Source organism: Cnephaeus nilssonii, assembly GCF_951640355.1.
Source record: "Cnephaeus nilssonii genome assembly, chromosome: 18".
NCBI lineage: Eukaryota > Metazoa > Chordata > Mammalia > Chiroptera > Vespertilionidae > Cnephaeus > Cnephaeus nilssonii.
In genome coordinates, this window is record NC_137089.1 from 17525265 (window position 1) to 17550818 (window position 25554).

At 37.9% G+C, this 25554-nt stretch overlaps 1 protein-coding gene and 1 pseudogene across 3 annotated transcripts in view; both read right to left on the reverse strand.

Annotated features, from left to right (window-relative positions):
* The window catches only part of ANGPT1 (angiopoietin 1), a 250069-nt gene that overhangs the window by 17908 nt on the left and 206607 nt on the right, over positions 1-25554 (reverse strand). For both annotated transcript variants that reach the window (XM_079796022.1, XM_079796023.1), the window contains exon 7: positions 24359-24525. In XM_079796022.1, coding sequence (XP_079652148.1) covers positions 24359-24525 — 167 coding nt within the window. The remainder of the gene's footprint in view (positions 1-24358; positions 24526-25554) is intronic.
* Positions 52-1472, reverse strand: LOC307114071 (THUMP domain-containing protein 1-like; annotated as a pseudogene). The gene is made up of 2 exons: positions 1017-1472; positions 52-576 (listed from the first exon to the last, which is right to left on the reverse strand). The product of its transcript is annotated as a THUMP domain-containing protein 1-like (transcript).

Consider the following 25554-nt stretch of genomic DNA (forward strand, 5'->3'; position numbering starts at 1 on the left):
TCTGCCCAGTATTTTCTTGTACTCACTTCCAGCACAAATGATTTTTCCCCCCTATGAAAGGTCCTTTACATTTGACTCAGATCCTTTGTGACATGACTGGCAAGTTCAGATTTAGCTCCTCTCTCACCACCTACCTGGTGTCTCAGATACTGGTTTGTCTACCCCAGCTCCCTCACTACTCTCTGGTACCACCTGCTGGTCACTTTTTTCCTTCTACTGGGTCATTTTGATTTGATCTGTCACTGGATTCCAATTTAGCACCTTTCCTATTTCCTGCTTGCGCTGCCCACTTTGGGGTAAGCTGTGCCAGGTCCTTAGTGCTCTCACCATGCTGTGAAGATTATATTTTCTGAACAACGTGTAATCTTTCACAACACGCAGGCAACAGGCAACTTTAACGATTTCTACTACCACGGTGTACTGTGGATTGGTAAAATCCACTTTGTTTTCTGAATTGAGGTTTCCTAGGATTCCTGCCAATTTTTTGATAACTCTTTCTCTATTCATGTGACTGTTATTTCAAGATTTATATACAATGTGAAATGTACCTTGATTTGGAGCTTTACACCAGAGTTCCTAAAAAGATACTTTTCACCCAGCTGGTATAGTTCAGTGGTTGAGCATCAGCCTATAAGGCAGGACAGTGGTCGGCAAACTCATTAGTCAACAGAGCCAAATATCAACAGTACAACAATTGAAATTTCTTTTGAGAGCCGAAAACCAACTTCTGCGCATGGGCCACGAAGTTTCAATCAAACTGTACGTGCACGCCTGCACGTGGTATTTTGTGGAAGAGCCACACTCAAGGGGCCAAAGAGCCGCATGTGGCTCATGAGCCGCGGTTTGCCGACCACTGAGCCAGGAGGTCATGGTTTCATTCCTGGTCAGGGCACATGCCCGGGTTGTGGGCTTGATCTCCAGTTGGGTCATGCAGGAGACAGCTGATCAATGATTCTTTCTCATCACTGATGTTTCTCTCCCTCTCCCTTCCTCTCTGAAATCAATTAAAATATATATATATATATATTTTTTTTTTTTTTAAAGATGTTTGTCATATCTTCTAAGAAACCTTGCATGTGCCTGAGATGGGTAACACTGGAAGAATAACCTGGCTCTCTTTCCTCTTGGTTTTGCACACATCCTGGAGAATATGATGCACCAATTTCCTAGATTCTATCCCAAGGGTCCTGATGAAGACTACACTATTCACTCCACTCCCCACTGACTGCAGTCTTCTTAGCTTCATCTCCGTAGATGCCTTCATGTAACAACTTCTTTCTTCAGGGCGGCCACCACGTCACCATCTTCTCCTCACTCCAGAGGGCTGCTGATCTCTGTCTGTAAACTTCTCAGGCACATACAAGTCGTTGCCATATTCATTGAGCAGGATGTATGCTTCCTCCCTGCACTTGCCCCTCATTGGCATTGCAGATGATGAGAATGCCCTGCAGCCTGGGTCCCAGATGCCGGGGTCACTGCCATTGCAGCAGAGACACTGCTCTCAGAGTCCCCACTCCTGCTGGCGAGGGCTGGTTACCTTTTTCTCCCTTCTTTGAACTCAGCCCTTCCAACAAGCTGCTATAAGACCCAAGCTCTCTGAAACCTAAACAAAGCGGGGAGAGAGATGGAGGGAAGGAGGAGGGAAGAAAGGAGGACTCCAAAATTACACCAAGACGCTATGGCTTGTGTGCTTGCTGTTTATTTTACTATGCATTTTCAAACTTCATATGGTTCTCTAATAATGCAGGATTGACAGCAGAAAATGAGTTTATTTAATTATTGTGAGTATTAATCTCTAAACAAAAATGCCTTTAGGGTACCACTATAGCATATCACTTACTGTATTAATTTAAAATACTGGTGATGTGCTAAACATGATTATTAATAGCAACAGGAATAACAATTCTCATCGACTAAGGACTTGCTCTGTGCCAAAGCCTGTGTTAAATGCTTTGCAGCTGTTATTAAATTTAATTGTGACATTGAATTTGTGTTATAGGCATCAATATTTCCATTTTTCATAGCAAGGCTTAGAAATGCTAAGTAAGCTGGAATTTAGCCATAGTTTTCAAATCCAAACTCTTATTCATTATGCATTCCCTGGATAAATGTTTGTTGAGCACTATATACTATATTCTAGAAATTGTTCTAAGCACTTCAGATATAGTAGCAAACAAAAAGACAAAATAATCATGTCCTGAGGGGCTTGCATTCCAGTGGTTTCCCTAAAATTAAGTTCAAAATCCCAATTGTTTAACCTCAAACACAGCATTCTTCAACAGCCTTACCTTACTCTCTATTTCTTACATCTGTAATACTGTCAACAATAAAAAAAAAAAATATTGTGGCACCGGGGTTGAAAATCACTGGGGTAAAGAATAGAGATGGAAAAGGTGTATTTTGTATATGGCAGTTGTTAACAATAATGAAGAAACGAGGATAATCAAAATCCTACAATAGAGAGGTAGCTAAATAGGTTACTGATCACCCTTATCCTATCTAATAAAAGATTAATATGCAAATTAACCATCACTCTGCTACACCCACAAGCCATGCCCACAGGCCACGCCCATAAGCCAATCAAGAGTGATATGCAAATTAACCCAACCAAGATGGCAGTTAACTTGCATATCCAGGCGCAGAGCGAAGACTGAAGACAGTGGAGAAGAAAGCCAAGCACTGCAGAAGGGAGCAAAGCTGTAGAGAAGTAAGCAAGCAGGGCAGTGGAAAAAAGAGGGAAGCAGGCGGGGCGGGGGAGAAGGGAGGGAGCGAGGCAGAGGAGACAGGAGGGAGGGAGCGAGGCAGCGGAGATGAGAGGGAGGGAGGCAGTGGAGATGGGTGGGAGGGAGGCAGTGGAGACGGGTGGGAGCTTCGCTCAGGCTGCAGGAAGCCCTATTCTTGCAGGAATATTCCTGCAATGGGCCGCTAGTCTTATATAATAAAAGCCTTATATGCAAATAGACCGAACCGCAGAATGACCGGTTGCTATGACGCGCATTGACCACCAGGAGCAGACGCTCAATGCAGGAGCTGCCCCCTGGTGGTCAGTGCGCTCCCACAGCGGGAGCACCACTCAGCCAGAAGCCGGGCTCACTGCTGGTGAGCACAGCGGCTGTGGTGGGAGCATCTCCCACCTCCACGGCAGCGCTAAGGAGCAGCAAACAATAAGGAGTGAGGGGTTCCGGACTGCCAAGAGGGTGCAGGCCGGACTAAGGAACCTCCCCCCACCCCCAGTGCATGAATCTCATGCACCAGGCCTCTAGTAATATAATATAGGTCACCTAAATAAAAGATATGCACTGGAAGGCATGGAACCTAGTCAAGATATAATAAGTGGAAAGACAGGCTACAAAGCAGTATGTTCCATTTATGTAAAAGAGGGAGAGAAAGAGAGAGAGAGAGAGAGAGAGAGAGAGAGAGAGAGAGAGAGGTAGGGAATGAGACAGAGAGAGAGAGAGCAAGTCTGGAAGGATATACAGAAAATGTTTAGAGAAGTTTGATTGTCTGATTCAGGTAACTTTTCATTTTCTTCATTAACCTTCTGTAATATCTGTATCTTTAAAACTAGTGTATTAATTTTGTGACTTAAATAATAAAACTACTCCCATTTTAAAACCAAAAAAAATCGACATGAACCCAGACCAGGAGCTCTCCGGCAGCTGTACCTGGAACAAGGGATTTGTGAAAAATGCCTTTCTACTCTAGCTAGAAACTTCTTCAACCAGCATCTCAGGTTACTCTTCGCAAACTGAAGGATAGCCTTTTGAAGCATACTGGTCTAGAATTAAAAAGCTAGTGTACAAATCACACTAGTTGTCTAATGTAGTTGATGTCTGCTCATTTCCTATAGATACTACACATTCTTTCGTATCCAGCTGGGCACTCAAAACAAACGCAGACTTCAGTGGCTCCTCAGGACTCAGAATCTCTAAGCGAGGGTTGACATTAACTTCAGTTTGATACCTAAGGTCTTCTCTGGTTGAGACTTTACCCCTCTACCTAACTCTACCTAACGCTCTGCTCCTCTGACCTTATCAAAGTCATCCAGCAATAGTCTCTACAAACCTCTGCATGTGACCACCTCTGTGCCAGAGTCATATTTATGAATCCTATCCACCCACAGTACAGCTAGTGAGTGAACAATACCTCTATTTGAGTGAGACACTACCTGGACCCATGCCAGTTCTGGACAAAATTTTACATCATTATTGAACAGAAATAATGAGGATCAATTACTCTTTGGAGCTATATGTATATATGTTTTAACTTGTAGTTGCACCTAAGTATTATATGTATATATCCCATCATTATTTTTTGAGATTTGATATTATTTTTAGCAAACAACAATACTATTGTATGTTTGTGCCAAAGGATTTTACAAATGTTCTACAGAGATGTTTTTTTGAGCCAGAGCAAAATATACAATAATTAAGCCCTAGTCAAGTTTTCTTGGTTTCGATGATTACTAGAACTTGTAGTTAACAGTAGGCTGAAGGGAGCGCTTCTAAGGCTGAATTATCACATGCAAACTTGCATTTTAAAATTCTGAGAGGCAGACTAAAACTTGCTGGTGATATAAAACTGTAGAAGGTTTTAAGGGCAGACTCACACTTTAGGTTTTGGGCAACCTATGTGGAGTGGGTTCACCAAAGAAAGGTAAGGTGTCAAGCAATGGGAGTCCTAGGGCATGTTACCTGGGTGAATTCACTACCTTCCAGAGCTGATCTGGAGTTTTAATTTGATATCTGATCACTTTCTCAGTCTCTCCAAGACAGACACACACAAAAAACTGTGGGAGACTTTTGTCAGGTCTCCATTTATAGTCAAGATAAGAACACGTGGGGGCCCAGTCTCCTGGTCTCCTTAGAGAGAATTTCACACAGAAAGCCAAATGATAATTAGAAACTTGGTTATACAGTGAACACAGAATCAGAGGAGGGTGAAAATTCCAAAATTAAGTAGCTGTGACTGTTAGCTTGACATCTGCCCCATGGGGACTGGAAGAGTTTATCCCTCGGGTGCTCTTGTAGGAAAAATACCAATTCCAACTCTGATTCTTGGATTCTCTCTGATTTGTCATGACTTCCCTTCTTTCTTTAGGTGAGTCAATACCATTTCCCCTGCAGTAGCTTTAAGCTCACTGTTAGGGACAGACTTTCCAGGACACAATGATATTCTACAGTGTCTTTTGCAGGTAATTCAGCACAAATGTTCAGTTGATATTAACTGAGTGACTGCTATGTGCTGGGTACAGTTTATACTTTTATCCTTTCACATGAGGGTTAATGGCTAAACCTCATAATTTACAATGGTGTATTTTGTTGTTGTTTTTTTGTGTGTGTGTTTTTTTTTCTATCAAGGCAACAGAAATAAATACACAATTACAAATTCAGGACATAGAGAAAAACAAAAATAAGAAAACAAAAATCAACCCAAATCTTCTCTGAATATGACTACTCTTGATATTATGGTTTATATACACTTAGTCTATTCCTTAATAAAATAGAAAATATTGTTTATTTTAAAATATAAATGTAATATCTGAACATATTCTTATAAAATTTCCAACAATATGTGTAAAGTTTTTGACTACAGGCTCATCTCATCTACCTCTTTAGAGGTAATTACTTATGTCAGTTTTGTACCCTTCAAATCAGTTTCTCCTCATGTATAAATACAAATGAAAATGAAAGCAAACTTTATGTTCTTTATAACATGGTTTTCATATATATAATTTCATCAGCATTTTCCCATGCCATTATATAGTCTTCTCTAGTATCATTTAGAAGCTATTGCATAATATCATCAATTGTTATAAGCTTAAGGGTGTCTTTATGTATCTCTAAATGAGTATGCAAGTATACATGTTAGGATTAGAATAAGGTCTACAATGTTTTTTCCTGACCTTCACCTCTATGGACCTCATCAACGATCTGTGTTAGGGTCTGTGAATAAAAAAATACATTTTTCCAGATCCATTTAATCAAGATTTGAAGGTCAGGCTTCTAGTCCTGGCAGCTCTTCTCTGTATTATTGCAGAAGTCTTACAACTTGTCTCAAAGCCTTTTGTCTTGATCCTTCCCCTGATCTCTAAACTGCATGGTCCATGTGGCTCATTCAAAAACATGCATTTCTCCACACCTCCACTCTGGTTAAAATTCCTCAGTGTTCTCCCAACACATGAAGGATAAAGTTCAAACCAAATTTATTGTGGTTTATAAGGATTTTGAAGGTCTATCTCTCCTCTACCTTCTCCATGTACTCTCACCCTCCTCACACAGCTCCCATGATTTATTTTTTTCTGCACATGGACATCATGCTTCAAACTTACCAATTGCCTGTTTCCTCAAGGCAACACACTCTCTTATTTCTCTGTACAATACATGCGCTGCCCCCTCTTCTAGGAACACCCATTTCAGCTCTGAATAGCTGCTGAAATCCTATTCATCCATTAAGGTTTCAAGTATAACCTCAAAGAACACCAGACAGATAACTTTATGATAACACATATTGTGCATACACTTGTGGTTTTACTTGTCTTCTCCCACAATAAGCTATGAACTCTTGTAGGCATAAACTGTGTCTTATTCATCTTAGAATCAGTAGAATCTAGAACTGTAGCTAATACAGAACAGGAGCTCAATGTTCACAGTTTGACTGGTGTGCTAAGTAAGTAATTTTCAGTAGGCTGAATATAGCAAGTAAAAGCCAACTCAAGTATCAATAACCCAAATACTGAAAATATAGCTGACCCATGTTTTCAGAAGGATAGCTTTTACATCTCATTTAGCTAAGTAGTTAAGATCCCACTTCCTTGCTATCCTACTCAAATAATTAACACACACACACACACACACACACACACACACTTCTATATCCTTCTTAATCTTTCCAGTTCTTTTTTTTTGTTCTCATTATCTTAGAGACTCCCAAATATGAACACATGTTCAATATATTACATTGATAGAATAAAATAAGAAAAGCGTTCTCATTCCTATTAGTTTTCTCTTTTATTTGTATTGTGTGCAAAGCCAACTGATATCAGAGAACAAATTAAAAATAAAAACATAGTTATGATAAATCTTTCAAATAAAATTATGTGGAGGAAAAAAGCCTAATAAGGTGTAGAAATATTTCCTTAAGGTCCTCCCCAGATTAGGAATCTTTAAAACAAGAAGCAGAGAAGAGTCCTAAGATAGTACAATGTAAACACTGGTTTATGTTTTGGTCGCTCTGATTTAAAAATAGAAGAGACCAATATTTTGAAGACTGAGTAGAACTTGTAATCTATATATAACAGTGTTCATCCTCCCGATGTCTACATCCTCAGCATGTCCCAGAGGAGCTGCTTATGCTCCTCTAAGGAGCAAGCCCCCTCTAAACAGTTATTCTCTTACACTGGGAAGTAGAGATGGAATATCATAAAAATAGTTTTTCTTGACATTATTTTAATAAGTTTTCAAATGAGGACAACTATGCTTCCGTGGAATCCCACAAGAATTCTGGGAGCAGCTATGCAGTCGAGGATAGGTCCTCTGCACATTTAGGGGGCTCATGCTTCCGGAGCAGTTATTTAGCTAGCATGGATTAGCAATTATTGACCCAAAGCCAACAACTATATCAGGTTATTTGATACAGGCAAACTAAGGGCCAGCTTTCCAGTAATGCCAAGTATTTTTAATTAGATAAGAAACATTTAAATTGAGGCTAGAACAGAATATTTAGGTGGTTCTTTTTAATAGTGGTTCTGGCTCATTTCTAAAGTCCTTATGTATACTTAATTAGCCATAGCTTTCTCTATTTTGCTAATAATTGTTCCAAATGAACCTTCGCTTTACAAAAGAAAAGTCAATATATAGAAAAGCCAAAGTTAGCTTTGCATCTGACTTTAGTGAAAGGGAATTTGAAGTGTGAGTCATTACAAAGAATATTTCCTCCAAAATAACACCATGGGAATCCTGGACATTTATTTTTTGCCTTTAGCCAGGGTAGACATGGCGCCCGTGAAGGATGATATGATAGGACATAAAAAACAAATGTGATTCCAGAATAAAGTATTTGACTTAGGGACAGAAGTATGGAAGATGCCAGAAAACAAAAACAAAGTAACAACTATAACAACAAAACTCCAAAGAGTATGATTAGATGTAACCAAAAAGGCAGCCACAAAGTAAAATCATGGTTTATCCTTTTAAACCCATTTTTTCCTAATTAAGGAAAAAAATTATGAGTAACATTTGATCAAGAACAGTAAAAAATTATTACCCCACCAACGATGCCCAAGGCTTCATTTTATCCACATTCCCATGTTCACTGCAGCACTATTTAAAAGTCAATATATGGAAACAACCTAAGTATCCACCAAATGAATAAACAGATAAAGAAGATGTGGTACAAATATACAATTAAATATTATTCAGCCCTAAAAAAGAATGGAATCTTGCCATTTGCAACAATATGGGGATGAGCCTTGAAGGTATTATGCTAGTGAAATAAGTCAGGAAAATACAAATATTCTATGATCTTTCTTATATGTGGACTCTTAAAATGAAATAACACAAAATCAAGTTCATAGATACAGAGAACAGATTGGTGGTTGCTAGAGGTGGAAGGGGGTGAGAGAAATGGGTGAAAGGGGTCAAAAGATTATAAAAATAAAAATTAAAATGTAATTTCAATAAGTAAAAAGATTAAATAATATTTCTTAGTAAATGTAGGAGAATAGTGAGTTCTCTTATGGAAGAATAGACTTTAAACTACACCATATAAGTAATTCTATAGTCCTAAAACTTTCTTTTCTTTAAAATAGGCAGCCCAATCCCCTGCATCCAGATTCTCACTAATTTTGTCTGCTTAAGAGACCGCCATACTTCTCACATTTTTATTTCTTCGCTGTATTCAGGGGTGGGGGGTGGGGCAAGAGTCCCTTTCATTATCTAAGACAGTGGGAGTTGTATGTATGACAAATTGAAGTTTGGCCTCAGCTCTTTTAAACAGTAGACAGACTCTCAGATATGTGAACTTTAAGGTCTTACATACTGACAAGCTGCGCAGATTTTATTTTGGCTCTGAGCTCTCTCCCTGCCACCATATGGAACTCGTTTGTCTTTCTAACAATCACTTGAAGAAAATGCAAAATGACCCCCCTGGTTCTCTTTCAGAGCCTGGTGGTAATGACTCAATCTGAGGGAGTTTCCCAAGACTGCTGTCTTTTGGTTGCTGCTCCAGGGCAGTCTCTGCTTTACCTACCCACCCCTGCCCTGCACTGCCCTACTGAAAAAGCTGGGCACAATTAGCAATGATGGTTGTTACAGTATGTCTTTCTGAACTAATTTAAATGATATAGGTGGCATCTTTTGGTAAAAATAAAGATAATACTTCTCTTGCCCATCTATTTTTAGAGAAATATTAGCATTTGTTTGGCATTATGAAGACGTTGTTGGGTGGTATACAAATAATTAGTAGTGTAGGAAAAAAGGTATGTATTCATATCTTAGCTATCTCTGTGAACTACATATACTATATACATAACAGGCATTCAACAAATATTTATTGAGTCAGTTATGAACTAAGAGTTCAAATTGTTTAGAATTTAAGTTTTCTTCATCTCAAGAGATGGTTTATACATAGTAACATTTTAATTCTAATCATGTTGCACATTTCCAGTCCCATGAGCAATTTTTTTTATTTGAAATATTAATGACTTAATGCTCTGCTCAAATCATATTGGGGTACTGCCATAATGAGGATGGAATTCGTTTGTGGCTGCCAACAGACATGTGAGGAAATAGCTCATGGAATAACCCATTAAAGTAAATCCTAGAGAGTTCATATGAGAAATGAGACCATCCAGTTCTACAAAGGGACCTACATCTGTAAACATGTCCATTCTATTGCATTATTCCACCTGGAACCTGGGCATTCATTACCAAATGTTTCAAAAGTTTTATCTTCTTTGTTAGAGGATTTATTGTCCAATGTTGAATCTTAGGACTGTGATCTCTGTTGGAAGAAGCTCTTTTAAGTCTGTGTCATTATGTGCAACACTGTTTTCACATGTTGTAGATATATAGTCTGTTACTCTATAGTCAGTGTACCTATGAAAAAATGAATGAATAAATGCCTATGATAATTAGATGGCAATGATCTATACTCACAGACATAAATCTGTAAGTAGAAAAAAAGTTCAAAAGAAGTTTAAAAAGAGGGTATAAGTAGGAAGATTAAAAGACCAATTAATGCACAATTTGACTAATCAAGAATTGAGGATATGAGATTTATAAAAACTTTAAAAAATAATAAAGATAAGTAGATTTAGGTGGTTGGGTACAAAATAAGAATGAGTGAAGGAAGTAACTGCAAAAAGTCATTACCCCAAATTCTTCCTTGTTTCCTTCCTCTCCCCACTCCCCACTAAACAAACAAACAAACAAACAAACAAACAAATTAAAAAAACTAGCTTCTGAAGAACAAGAATGTGTCTGGAGAGAAACACTAGCCCTGAGGCTAGTGCCTGGGGAGGTAGTATAACAGAACAGAGTTTGGAGCTGAAATTTCTGGGTTTGAAATCTAGCTCTGATCCTTCCTGATCCTCAATTGCCTCATCTGTAAAATGGCTCTAATAAGAATAATGTCTTTCTATCATTATTGGGAAGATTAACTGAGGTAATACATATGAAGTCCTTAAAAAGACTGTCACATGTAAATATTTGATGAATATTAATGAAAACTTAAAGAAACTAGTCCCCTAACCAATAACCATAAAACACACCACATCTTAGTAAACATGAGTTAGATGAATGACAATGTATATTAAACCAGTATCAATATATATGACATTGGTAGACATATGCAAGCATACTGAGAGTGATAAAAATAATGAGAGAGACATAGTTAACTAAGACATGCATGTAGGCAATAAACTGGACAAGTTAAATATGAAAAGGACTGATTTTCTCAAATTCAAAAGGCCCCATTTCCTTTGAAAGTTTTTTGTCTTATGTAAAGCAAGTAAGTGACAAGTACAAAGAACAAGAAACTAAACAACTGCTTTGCTGACTGTCTAGATTAAGGTCTACTTTATTTTGAACCCAAATGCCTGAATATTGATCCTTTAATTCAAATGTTTATTCTTTAGTAAGTTAAAATTCCAATCTTTTGAGAATGCAAGTTTTTCTTGCTATTCAATAGGGTGCATTACTGACTGAATCCATCGTGTGTTTTCCCCCTTTTTTTACTCCTATCTGAAGCCGAGAAAAATCTCTGAGCAGGTTCCCCATGCAGACCTACCTTTATTTATTAAAATCTTTCTTTATCACATTCCATCTTCCTTAATTGGTGTCAGTTGTTCTCAGATGAAACTGGATCATTGGGGAATGACCAGAATTTGGGTATATTAACCTAACCATTATGCTAAGAAGGGGTGCATTATCTTATTTGCTTTTAAGCCTCAGATGCCATGAGTTAGATATGATATTTATCTTTGAACATGTTTGGTGGAAGTTGTGCTAGTGTGAAAAAAAAATGCTGGAGATAGTGAGAGCCATGGAAATCTATGCTGCTATTAAGAAAGATACATTTCCAGAATTACAGAGGGAAAAAATAAATTTCAGAATATCCAGTTTCTTTTTTTCTCTGATTCTATTATTATTATTTTATACATCAGCTTTCATTATACATGCATAAATTCTACACTAATTTTTCATCTATTTAAGTTTTGAAGATCTCTCTTTTGACTTAAAAATATTAATACAATGTAGAACCTTGATAAAAATTAGTTTATCAACCACCCAGTTCTTCTTAAACTCTTGACACTGGAAACAATGACTCCTATTTCAAAACCCCAGTAAAACAAAGTTCTCAGTGTTTCTCAATGACATGAAGATTGCGTATGTTCAAAACTCATGATAAATTCTTCCTCCAAAGAAAATAGAGAACTCGCATACTGTTATCTCTGAGTTTCCATTTGCATAGTGATGAGAGAGTACACTCTATTCCGTAAATTAAAAAATAAACACATAAAAAAACTAACCTATTTTCATGAAATCCATGACAATGAAACCATATTTCCCAAAGTTCAGAAATACAATGCAGTGATTCTCTGTTTTTAGTTCTAAATAAAAGAAAGTTCTTTCAGTATTCCTCTCCTTTTCTAAGAATACAATAAAAAGTTAGTGCCAAAATGAATTGTGTGGCACTAAGACCCCTGTAAAAAATACAAACAGTCCCTTAAATGCATTTCAATTCCCTTGGCGACATGTGTGGCTGACAGTCAGCTCCAAGTGAGCAGCTCACAGACAGGACCCTCCTCTGGTGCCTAAAAGACCAGGCCAATGGCCATCTCAGAGAGTTTATAGGTTTGCTCTTTTACCAAAAATTAAGTCAAGTCCTTGTAAAAGCTGTGATCGAAATTGGTGATTTTTTTTTAAAGTATAAACAAGTTCAAGGGAGGAAGGCTTGTTCTCCTTCTTATTTCTGTTTAAAGAGCAGCAAGAAACTTTCTTTGCAGCATCCCCGAGGGGAAGACAGAGAGGAAATGGTGAGTAGCATGTTGAAAACCATTGAGAGACATTGCCTGAGGGTTTTTTTGCAGAGAGGAAATACTTTCTTTTGTTATACTTGGACAATGTGTGCTATAAGTCCCATAAATAAAGCTCCAGCATGCATAAGCAGATTCTTCTGTTGACCAAAGTCCTCAGTGTGCTTATTTCTCTCCACCAGTAGTGTACGACAGAGTCTAAACTCCTTATCATGGAAAAAGCGCTCCGCTTCCTGCAGCTCAGTGAACCCCTGCATAACAAGATGCATGCTATTCTCCAAGGCAGTCTCTCTCTCTCACTTCTGGGTCTTTGGTCACATAATTCCTTCTGGCTGGAATGTGAAGACCTTCCTGCTTTGCCACCACCCTCCATACGAACAAACGCTCCTCACGAACACTTACTCATATTTCACAAATCTCCAAGGAATTCCTCTAGGAAGCCTTTCCCGGCTCTTTCAGTCTCTTCCAACGTACCCCATTCAACCTCAACCCTAGTCAATTGAGAACTTTTCTTGAGTGCTCAACTATAGCCTGATTACAAGGGTTCTTACCCAGGGACTGTGAGTATGGAGCTTAATCACACCTATATGTAAGCAAAATTCTGTGCTTCTTCAAGTACTCTGGAGAGAAGATGCATAGCTCCATTAAAATGTTTAAAAGGTTTGTGATTCCTTGATAAAAAAGAAAAGGACAAAACAAAAACAACCAACCAGACATGCTATAAAACATACTGCAGCTAGCCATTTTGTTGAAAGCCAACTATCCCATGTTTTCTCCCTTCTTCTTAACTATTAGCCCAACAAGACCAACAAACATGGTGTCTCCTTTTAGTGGCATTAAAGTGTTATTTCTATATTAGCATCACCTGGGTATACTCGGTAGGACTGAGGTATCTGGGTTCTAGCCCAAGATTAGAATATATACATATGGGAGTCAGAAATATACACTTTAATGAAACACTCTAGTTGACTATATGAACACTCAAGTTTGGGAACAATTGAATAGTACCAGGAAAATAGTAGCAACCTGTAAATGTTTGGTTGCTGGCTGTTTGGCTGGCTGGCTAATGAATGAATACCTAGTATGACTGCAAAAGAATTATAATAATTTTTACAAGTAATTTTAGTAAATTTACATAGATTAAAGCAAAATATCCAGTTAAAAGAGAAATAAAACAATGCTGGATATAGGACAACTACATATTTAATAATTATTGTTTATTAACAAGCCGAGGAAATAGTGACTTGATGTCACTAATTACCAGCGTATCTTTTAGGTGAGGGGATGGTTAAAGAAGCACACAAAATTCAGATGGGATTCTTCTGCTAAGGACACTATGCGTACTTATAAAATCAAATTATAAACAGGTGCAACTATTTATTTGATCTATAATCACATTTTTTATTTTAAAGCATAGGCCATTAAAATAATTATTTTGTAACAGTGATGGGACCTCTGATTGTTTACATAATGACTTCTGATCTTCAGATCTAGACAATTTTCACTAGAATTGTTCGTAAGGACACATGAGAGAAGAAAAGGTTGTTTCTTATTTGTGGCTAAAAATGAATAAGACTAAAATTACTCTTATCCAGCTGTTTATTTGAGCTTCTGACTCAGGCAGGTAATAAAATAGCACTTTTAATTCTTTTAATAGAGCATGAGCAGACCAGCATAAATATTGGCATTCAGTAGCATTAATGCCAAAAGAGACATACCTAAGCATGGAGTAAATGTTCAATTCATAGTAGTGAAAGTTGAATGTTATGATGCTACTATATCAACACAAGGTTTGCAGTTGATGTATTTAATGCTACTACTTGATACTTGACAAAATTATGTAATTTGGTTTTATGATGTTTATGGTTGATGTGCGTAAAGGGTCTTATAAAAGAAATACATCATCTAGAGAAAAAAACTATTATTTATAGGGTAATCTACATTTTATGTTGTTATTTTCATAATCTTAAAAATTTTACTCAAAAATACAAAAAAACACTTAATTTGAAAAAATATATGCACCCCTATGATCACTGTAACATTATTTACAATAGCCAAGTTATGGAAGCAACCCCCAAGTACCCATAAATAGACAAGTTGATAAAAAAAGTCGTGGTACATATACACAATGGAATATTACTCTACCCTAAAAAAAATGAATTCTTACTATTTGCAACAGCATGGATGGACCTAGAGGGTATTATGATAAGTGAAATAAGCCAGACAGAGAAAGACAAATAACATATGATTTCACTTATATGCGGAATCTAAATAACAAAATAAATGAACTAACAAAATAGAAAGAGACTTACAGATACAGAGAACAGACTAATGGATGGCAGAGGGCAAAGGTGTTTGGGGGGCTGGGTGAAAAAGGTGAAGGGATTAAGAAGTACTAATTGGTAGTTACAAAATAGTCATGAGGATGTAAAGTAAAGCAAAGGGAATGTAGTTAATAATATTCTAATAACTATGCATGGTGCTAGGAGGGTACTTAAAATATCGAACGGAAGAACACTTTGTAAAGTATATATGATTATCTAACCACTATGCTGTATACCTGAAACTAATATAAAATAATGTTGAATATAAATTATAATTGAAAAATAAAATTTAAAACATATATAATGAACTAAATCTTGTACTTTCTGATGAACTCTCAATTATTCACCCAGGGGGAGTTCTATAAATCAAAGTTGATTGTCACCTAGTGGCAGCTATCAAAATTGCAGGCAGAGAACCTAGTTCCCGTAACCCACAAATTACTTATCAGTGACAGTAACATGGCATCCTTTTCCAGGATCAGCGGGCCTATGGAATAAGGTATGTTGTATGTCTATCTCATTAACATTTTACTTCATTTGCTTGGCTCCATACAATATTGAAATTCTTGCATATCTTTTGAGAGTAAAGAAAAAGAACTGCAGAGCCAGCAATTGAATACATATACATCAGAGAAGTGAGTCCCACCCATGCAACAATACAAGAAACTAAAGGACACAGCACTTTATTAAAAACCTTACATGGAAATTATGCTGCCATTCCATACTTCTGGGGACAGAAATGTTCACTTGTGGGTCTGAATTTGTGTCATTTAGATCCAAATCAGCTGTGTTTGTTGAGTGCTTAAAAATACCTTTGTTGATGTGTCTTTCACATATTTAGTAGAAAGTGCTTCCTCTCCAGGCATGTATCAAACATTGCAGAGAGACCCCTGGCCTTTGGATGTGGCATTCTAAGAACAGGAACTAGCCTATTATAACCCAGAGGGACAAGTAAGGACTCTGATAAAGACACGCACAGAGCCAGGGAGAGCACCTGGAAGGAGCGCCTTATCCAATCCAAAAACAGAGCTCTACAAACTGAGTTTAGACTTAAAGGGTAAGGAAAACCAAGTCAGGCAAATAGGTTAAACTGCTGAAGGATGGAGATTACATTCTGTGGGGTTTTGTTTCACACATAATGTCTTGAACATTGTTGTTGCTCATATTTAATGAACAGAGTAATCAAAACATTGAGCAAAAAAACAACAACAACCTGATTGGAATGTGATACCAGACCTTTTAGATGGCTCTCTTCAGAGGCTCTCCCTAGGTGCCAGGCCAAAGATATCACTAGTGGTCTAGCTCTCCTTTGCTCTTAGCATCATGCTTTGTCTTTACCCCCTTACACTCTATGCTTAAAGTATTGCTTCAGATTCCCTATAGATATATTTTATCTAACTTAATCAGTCCAGGAATGTTGCAAAAAATAACTTTCCCAATAAGACATTCTAGGTCTCACATATAAGCCTACACATATGCTACTCCCAATTCTACTTCCAACGATGAACCAGTTCTCTAGCTAATCCTAATTTGTCATTTTCAATGGCAATTTAGGTCACACCTTAGAGGCCCTCCAAACTTCTCCAAATTGTTTAGATCCTCATATTCCTTAGTAATATGTTCATGACTATGTCCATGATATTGCAATTACATGTCTGCCTGTGTACTATCCACCCCTCCCCTTATCCCATCACACATGTGTATACACATGCATGAACACCCACATACATGACTATACTGAAATCTTTGTGGACATTTTATTTCAGGATAGCACATAATAAAAAATGACAAATATTTCGTTCATTGAAGATACAGCCTTCATCTTTTCAGTGGTGAACAGCACTGGGAAGACCCAGGGCAGGGGATCACATGACATCTCCCTGGACTATTTCCTGGAGGCAGTGCTAGCTGATTCTAGCAACCTGTGCCAGCCTAAAGTTTCAAAGAAGCACTTGTCTGAGTCCTACCTAACATTACACATGTTGGAGCAGGAATCCTCTAGGAATCCTTAGACCTAACAGCACTGGGGCATTTTTTTTTTTTTTTGGTCAGCTTGGAAAAATACAGGACTCTAGAGACTGCCATTAATCTGCATTACAGTCGAGATTTTTCTGACCCTCCGAAGACCTGGAGAAAGCATAAAGTGACTTTGTAAGACCATGCCTTTTTTCTCTTGAATATATCATCTCAGTCAAGGACTATAAAATATAATTTTGTTGAAGAAAACAATTCCTTCTCGGCTATAGGAAGTAACCCCAACAAAAATTATACTCTAAATAAAAATAATACACATCCCAATTTGGAGAAATACTTTGAAAAATACAAATAAAACTACTTAAAGCTTTGAGTTTTGTATCTGGGTTAAAAATTCAAGAGTATAGAAACTGCCAGGAGATTCCATATATATATACACACTTTTTTTCCCTACTTTGATCGTCCAAGAATGCTGTAAGAAATAACTTTCCTCTTAGACTTTCAACACATCTGCTACTGGTTCCAGCCAGGACCATGTAACCCAGAGAATCAGAGAAATGAAAACCATTTCACTAAAAAGAGTGAAATAAGTTTTACAATACCTATAAAAATGCACGGTTTAAATTTACATGAAAGCTCTAGAGAATTCTTTTCAATCCACACTAATTTGTTTTGTCCTTGAAATACATACATGGCATGGGAGTACTTTAATCTCTCTTTTTTTAAAAAAGGATTCTGGAGTTGGAAAGACTGCTTCCTTACCTCCTCATTTTACTTCTTCAGACTTGAGGCTTGGAAAAGTGAAGTAACTTATCCAAGGTCATTCAGAAAAGTCTCTGCAGATCTAAGTCTAGAATTTGTGTCTCTTGAAAAGGGGGCTTTGGAGATAGGTACAGGGGTTTAGCCTGGGATAAGCTGCCACCTGGGATAAGACTTGCCCCAGGTTCAAGTCTCCCAGGGACCCTTAGGAGATGCATGCCTGTGGGGGAGAAGAGGGAGAAGGGACAGGTGCAGGTGTGCTCCCAGGAGGGAGAGCTCTGTGCCCTAGCACTGGTGAGATTTTGATAGTAGAAGTGAAGCAACAGCTGGCCTTCAGACCCACATCAGACATGGTGATGTTCAGTGGCTGAGGTGCCCTCCCTTCTACTCTCCCTTCAGCTTGCCTTCCTCAGGCTGTAAAGGGCTCCAGACCCACCACCAGATGCTAACTGCACAATCCCAGGTAACGCAGCTACACCGAAGGAGCAGCTTTGCTCAGATCTCACCCTCTGTGTTCCCCTTCGGTGGCTGGATGTGCTGGGTTTCTGTGGTTTCCCTGTAAGCTCTTGGTTGTTCACACCATGCCAGCTCTTACCCATATGTGTTAGGAACCCTTTCTCTGATTTTCTACCTTCACCTTCCAGGCCTCCACTTGTCCAGCTCATCTCACATTTACGGGACTATGCTCCAACCAACTGAGCCACCTGTCCAGGGCTGGATATATTTGTTTGTAACTCTTAAGTATTGGGATCAGCAAAGTTTTCAAGAGAAGTAAAACGTCACTGTAAGCCCTAAACTGATGGACACTCTTAATGAAGTATCCTCTCTAATAAAATGGTAATATGCAAATTAACCATCATTCCGCTACATAAACCACGCCCGCCAGCCAAGCCACGCCCACAAGCCAATCAGGGCGAGTATGCAAATTAACACCAGCCACAGAGAGCCAAGGTTTCCCAGGTAACAGAGGAAGCCAAGCTTTCCAATAGCCATTGCAGGCCTAAGCGTCCACTCAAGCTACAAAGTTTCAATTATAGAAGGTAAACAAATTCAAACAAATGGCGGCAGAATGGAGCTTGAGAGAGCAGGCCAGGGTTGCCGCCAGCAACAGGGGAAGCAAAGCTTTCCGCACACCCTGGCCGGGCTCACCCACTTAAGGCTACAAAGTTTCAATTGTAGAAGGTGAATTAACTGCCACAGAAATGGCTGCCGCCCCTCAGGGAGCAGCAGGCTTGGCTCCGCTCCAGGCTACAAAGTTTCAATTGTAGAAGGAAAATAAATTCCAGATACCAGGGCGTCTGCTTGGGTGGCCAGGGGGCGTGGCCGGCCTGCAAACCACCACAGGCCCCTCGCTCAGGCTGCCCCACGCCCCAAGGGAACCCCACCCTGATCCGGGACACCCTTCAGGGCAAACCAGCTGGCCCCCACCCCTGTACCAGGCCTCTATCCTATCTAATAAAAGAGTAATATGCAGATTGATCATCACTGCAACACACAATATAGCTGCCCCCATGTGGTCAAAGATCCTGCCCCCATGTGGACACAAGATGGCCACCACAAGATGGCCAGCAGGAGAGGGCAGTTGGGAGGCACCCGGCCTGCAAGGGAGGGCAGTTGTGAGGGACCAGGCCTGCAAGGGAGGGCAGTTGAGAGGAACCAGGCCTGCAAGGGAGGGCAGTTGGAGGTGATCAACCCTGCAGGAGAGGGCAGTTAGGGGTGACCAGGCTGGCAGCGGAGTGGTTAGGGGGTGATCAGGCTGGCAGGCAGAAGCGGTTAGGGGCAATCAGGAAGGCAGGCAGGCAAGCAGTTGGGAGCCAGCAGTCCTGGATTGTGAGAGGGATGTCCGACTGCCCGTTTAGGCCCGATCCTGGTGGAATCGGGCCTAAACGGGCAGTCGGACATCCCTCCAGGAGTCCCAGATTGGAAAGGGTACAGGCTGGGCTTTGAGTGTATTCAATCCTCAAAATTAATGAATGGATTTCCCTTTATTGAGGGATAAATATATGATGGGAAGTTAAGAGATCAAAGCTCAAATCTTGACTTCTACTCATATCATACCTGTGATCTTGTGCAAAGTACAATGCCTTAGTTTTCTCATGTGAAAACAAGGTGTCTGGTACATAGCATGTATTCACCAAATATTTAGCTATTAACTATCGGTCCATAATTTGGCTAAGTTAGGTATATATCTTGAATTTTGATTAAAATGGTTCCTAACCTCTAGACTTAGACATAATGAAAAAGGACACACACAAACACACAGTTATTTAAGAATAAAAACAAAACACTTGTTAATGAGTTTATAATAGAATATGGATACTAAGTAGTTAGCCACAGAGAGTTATGAATATAGGAGAGCACAGAGCATCTAAATTAGCCTGACAGCGAGGGTGATGCATTACTCTGGCAAATCAGAGTAGGGAGACATATATGGGGGTGCTCTCAGGATCAATCCATATGGCAAAGGGAAGAAAGCAGAACTGAGCAAAGGGAGAAGTTGGGCTCACATACAGTCACAGTGAAGACCTCAGCTAATCTCACGTGAAATTCTGGACCTCGGATGGCCCATCAGAATTGCCCCAATTGGGGTAAGGGGATCTTTATATTGACCAGTCATTGAGTGTAATTTCTCTGCAGGAAGGAGCAGCGACTATGGTGATTTGACTTTCTTCAGCCACAGGCAATGCCCAGGCAGGGGACTTTGACTATGAGCTGTTAGCCAGCAACCCAGGAAGTGAGAGGAGTGCATCTGAAGGGAGGCAATGGGTTAGTGCATCACAGTATCTTCTATAGTAGTTATCAGAGAAGACTTCCTGGAACAAGGGAGGATCTTAAAGATTTAGAAGATGTGTCCAAAGCTGGGTTTATGTACGTATATAGGGTAAGGATATAGCATAAACAAAGGCATGGATGGTTTAAGAAGATTGCAAGTAATTACTGAAACATAATCATAATGAAGGAGTGTCTGGTTAGGTGAGGTTAAGGTGAGAGTTTGATAGCAACAGCTGAATAAGTAGATAGTGGCAAGGTCATGAAGAGTTTTAAATGGCAGACTTTAACATGTACATATTTTACATTGTTGAAATATATGAAGGAGAGCAGAGACCAAGTCAGACTTTCTTTTAGAAAAAACACCCCACAATAGTGTGGAAGATATATTTGAGAGCATCAAGACTGGAGGCAGGCAGGCTCTACAATAGTCTGGGTGTCAGATGACGAGGACCTGGATAATACTACCTCTCTAGAGGAAGTATTTAATAATTTCACACTGATTACATGTCATTTCACATGCTGTGTTCATCATGACACTCTTACATTATTGTTTTTTCTTATTTATATTTTTCTGGGTTCTATAGATTTTATTTTCTACTGGAGAAAACAATTTAAAATGTCCTTAGAGGATAAGAAGAAAATATGTGTATTACATGTACATTTGTAAGCTTATCTATCCATTCACAACATTTATTTTTAATCAATATGTGTCTAAAGCATGAGAAATTTTTTCAAATTGGATTTATAGATATGGCTACAGCTATAAGATGAGTTTTTAAAATATAATTTTTGTTAAGATAGACTATTAAAAAAATAAAACTCTCAAAGAACTTCTGAATTTAATTTGAAAGAGGAAAAATACAGAAAAAATGTGAAAATATAAAGCAAAAGCTTAGCATATATCCCTGAGTTTTGATTTCAGTTGAATTTGAGGTCAATGACCCAAAGTCTCAGTTTCTTCATCTTTAAAATGTGTCTAATAATGTGTCAAAAAGCCATTGTGAAGATTAAATGATCAAGTGATAATAATCATTTCATAAGTTATAAAATACAATAGAAACATCAGTATTCACACTTTGATAACTTATCTAAACAAGGCATCCTAATTTGGAGAGAAAAACAACGAGGAGAGAAGCAGCACAAAAAGGCAAAGCTGGACATCTGGAGTTCTAACCTCAGGCCACACACACTTTGCTGGGCCTGGGGAGCCGTCCTGGGCAGGAGTGAGTGATGATACAGGTGGAGAGGGAAGTCACATGGGTGTAGCTTCCCTTTCCAAGCTTCTGTTTGGTTTTCTTAGTGTGCTTATTTTTACTAAGCTTATTTTAACTAAGCTTTCACCAGAGCAGGCATTATGTTTTAATGAGTTCTAATTTCCCATTTGATGCCAACATGAATCTTAGTACTTAATTACATGAGAAGGCGATGATTACAGACCTATTTTCTGCTGAGTCTTGGCAGGAAAGAGGACCAGAGCCATCAGCTTTATTACAGCAGCATAATAAAGTGGAAACCACATTGAGCTAGGTAGGAGTCACACATCCCATATTTGAGTCTTTCTCCCTCTTTGGGAAAAATATTGCATATTTCTGAACCTCAGCTTTTTTTTTTTTCCATTAAAACCAGAGGTTTGGAATTAAGTTAATTAAGTTCCTTCTGGATTTATAGTGCTGATTCTCAAGGTTCATAATACTCTAGAGAAAAAGAATGGGGATCTCAGAGTGTATGCCTCACTCTAGCTGGGAAGACTTACTTTTTAAAAACTTTTTTATTAAGTTTATTGGGGTGACATTAGTTAATAAAATAATATAGGTTTCAAGTATACAATTCTAGAATACATCATCAGTATATTGCACTGTGTATTTACTGTCCAAAGTTAAATCTCCTTCCATCACTATATATTTGACCCCTTTACCCTTTACTACCCTCCACCCCTTTCTCTCTGATAACCACCATATTGTTGTCTGTGTATACTTTGTTTGTTTGTCTTGTTTATTCATTTGTTGCTTTTGGTTTTATTCCCCACATATGAGTGGAATCATATGGTTCTTGACTTTTTCCATTTTTTTTATAATAGAACTGTATTATATGGATCAAGATCTGAATCACACAGTGTTGAAGGAATAGGAAATGCTCAATGAGAGCAGTAGGGGAGAGCAGTGAGACACTCAAAGAGGAGGGAAGTGTTCTTTCTTCATGCAGATGAAAGAATGATATTCCTATCATACACCCTAAAGCCTACGTCAGATGCCCACGGTCCTCCTAAACCTGCCCAAAGACTCTTTGTCCCTTTAATATGACTCCAGCCTTTCAAGCACACACATGCATGTGTGTGTGCGCACACACACACACACACACACACACACACACACACAAAGAACTGAGAGACATTTTGGAATGGAACCAAAGAAAATTCTTCAGGAGCCTAGAAAAAGACTGGACTAATTATTTGCTAGTCCCATTGTCAGGCTGTCTGACATTAGCCAAGTTTCATATAGTTTCAAGTTTCAGGTCAAAACATTTATATAAGAGTACCCCTGATGTTTTACAGTGGTTTTCCTTGTTATGAAAATCTCAAAATATTGACCTCCTTGGAAACGTTTCTTCTTACACTCCATTGCATTTTATAAATGTCTATTTGGTTTCTTGAGTTGCCATTATGTACACCATCCTTCCCTACCCCCATGAGACTATGAACTCTTTAGATCTATTTCTCATCCTCTGTTGATGTGGTGACATCATTACTGTTTGTTAAGAAAATGATTATTATGTCTCCAAGGATCCAACCCCATACATAATCCATTAAAATAAAATGTGATGTGTTCATGAAAATGTTAAAGATTCAAAGTCCATGATATGTCTTAAAAAGACAAATAAGCAGGAGAAACAGTTGAATTAGGTGGTGGGGGCCACACAAGTTGGAAAAAAAACAGAAGGCTCTGGTTGCTTTCACTGCATTTTGCGTGCAGAAATGTGCCAACTCTTTAATGCACACAATCATGTTTCCCTAACTGATGCATCACAGCCACAATACTGAGTTTAAAATCACTGCAACTCTCATTTACTGATTACAAAACTGTGGTACACACAATTATTAATGACCTGCCATGTATCAGGTATTGCATAAATGGGTAGTGACATAAAAGTAACTAAAATATATTTCCATATGCTTAGTGATCTAGTTAGTCACAAAGCTGGACTGTGAGGCCTGGGAGACTATAGACCTCATCACTGACCGCAAAATTGCTAGTACATAGCAGAGTTCCCGGAACATAGAGGTAACATAGTGAGTGTTTGTGAAATGAATTTACCATTTACTTGCCTAACTATTTTCAATGTGGGTTTTTTTCCTAGTATATGAGCTGCTCATTGAAAAAAATCAGAGATGCTAACAATCAAGTATATAGATTGTCTATTTTCACATCTGCAATGATGAGCTGTATATATCGATGCCATTATATGGACTTATTTTTACCTTTTACATTATTTACCAAACAAATCTTAATTATGCTTCACCTCAATTTTTATGCCAATTTATGCAAAAATATAAAATTTTACTCTCTTTATCAACTTCAAAATAATCTGAAAAAATAATTTAAGAAAAGTAAATAAATTACGTATAAGTAGAAGATCTTTTGATAGAGGGAGTATTTATTTCAAGCCATTGCATTTGAGTCAGTTCTCTGTCATCAGGTTTATGTGTATGAATCCATTGAACCTTTATAATAATAACAATAATAATAATATTGTGCTTGACTTAATTCCCTATCTTCAAAAAATTGAGCCAATATCAAGATAATCTGTCTGTGAGAACTTTTAAGAAGTCTTTATAGTGTTTTTTTTTAAATCTCTTTGTCAGAGGCCTAGAAAAACAACCTGATTTTCAATTTGAAGGATGCCTTTCATCATTTCTTTTTTTCACACTTTTCCACTAAAACTAGTAAATGGGCTTGGCCAAGGCAGTTAAGCACTACAGGGAAGGAAGACTTACCTATAGTTTTGCTTTTCATTTCCTATGTGGAATCTGTCATATTGCGAATAGGCTTGGTTTCCCTCCCAGTCCATTAACTGGATTCTGAGTGTGTACTGTCTCTGACTGGTCATGGCAAAAATAAACTCATTCCCCAGCCAGTATTCACTGGAGGGATTTCCAAAACCCTGCGAAAGAAGACAGAGATGCAGTTGTTACTTCAGAGAGAAAGTTTTTTTCATGTCCAGTACTTATCTATGCTCTAAATGATAATTAACATTTTTAAAAGTAAAATATTTTTTTCACATTTTTACACACTGTTTTCAATTACTTACTCAATATTTTCCTGCTGTTTCCTTCCCTCCATTGAGGGTTACATCTAATTCTTATTAGAGTAAAACCTTATATTCACATCTGTGTAGATTAGATGTTTTTTGGATTAATCTGGTTAATAAGTTTAATAAATAAAAACTTCTCTATCATAACTTGCTTTTGAACATGTTTATAAAATACTAGCTAATGGAATATTTTGACATAATTAAATATTTCCAATGAATTATGAGGGTACTATCATAGAATTATATAACAATATTTTTATTTGTGTTTTCATTATTATTCAGGAGTCAAATCATGAAAGATAAAAAACAGATTATTAGACCTTTGACTTCTCTAGTTTTAACATTCTCATTATTTAAAATTTAATTTTCAATTGCAGTTGACATATAATATTATATTAGTTTCAGGTGTATAATACAGTGATTAGACATTTATATACCTTCCAAAGTCTAATACCCATATAACACCATATAAACATATTACAATATCATTTACTATATTACCTATCCTGTACTTTACATCACCATGACTATTTTTTATAACTGGCAACTTGTACTTCTTAATCCCTTCACCTTTTTCACCCCTCTCCCCCAACCCCTCACTCATCTGGCTACTATCAATTTATTCTCTGTATCTTTGAGTTTGTTCCTATTTTGTTTGTTCGTTTATTTTACTTTTTAGATTCATGCATAAGTGAAATCATATGTATTTGTCATTCTCTGTCTGATTTCAGAAGAATATTTTCCAATGATACATTCAGTAGGGGGTTAATATCCAAAATATATAAGGAACTCATACAACTTAATACCAAAAAATTATAATCTGATTAAAAACTGAGCCAAGGACCTGAATAGACATTTCTCCAAAGAGCACATACAGAT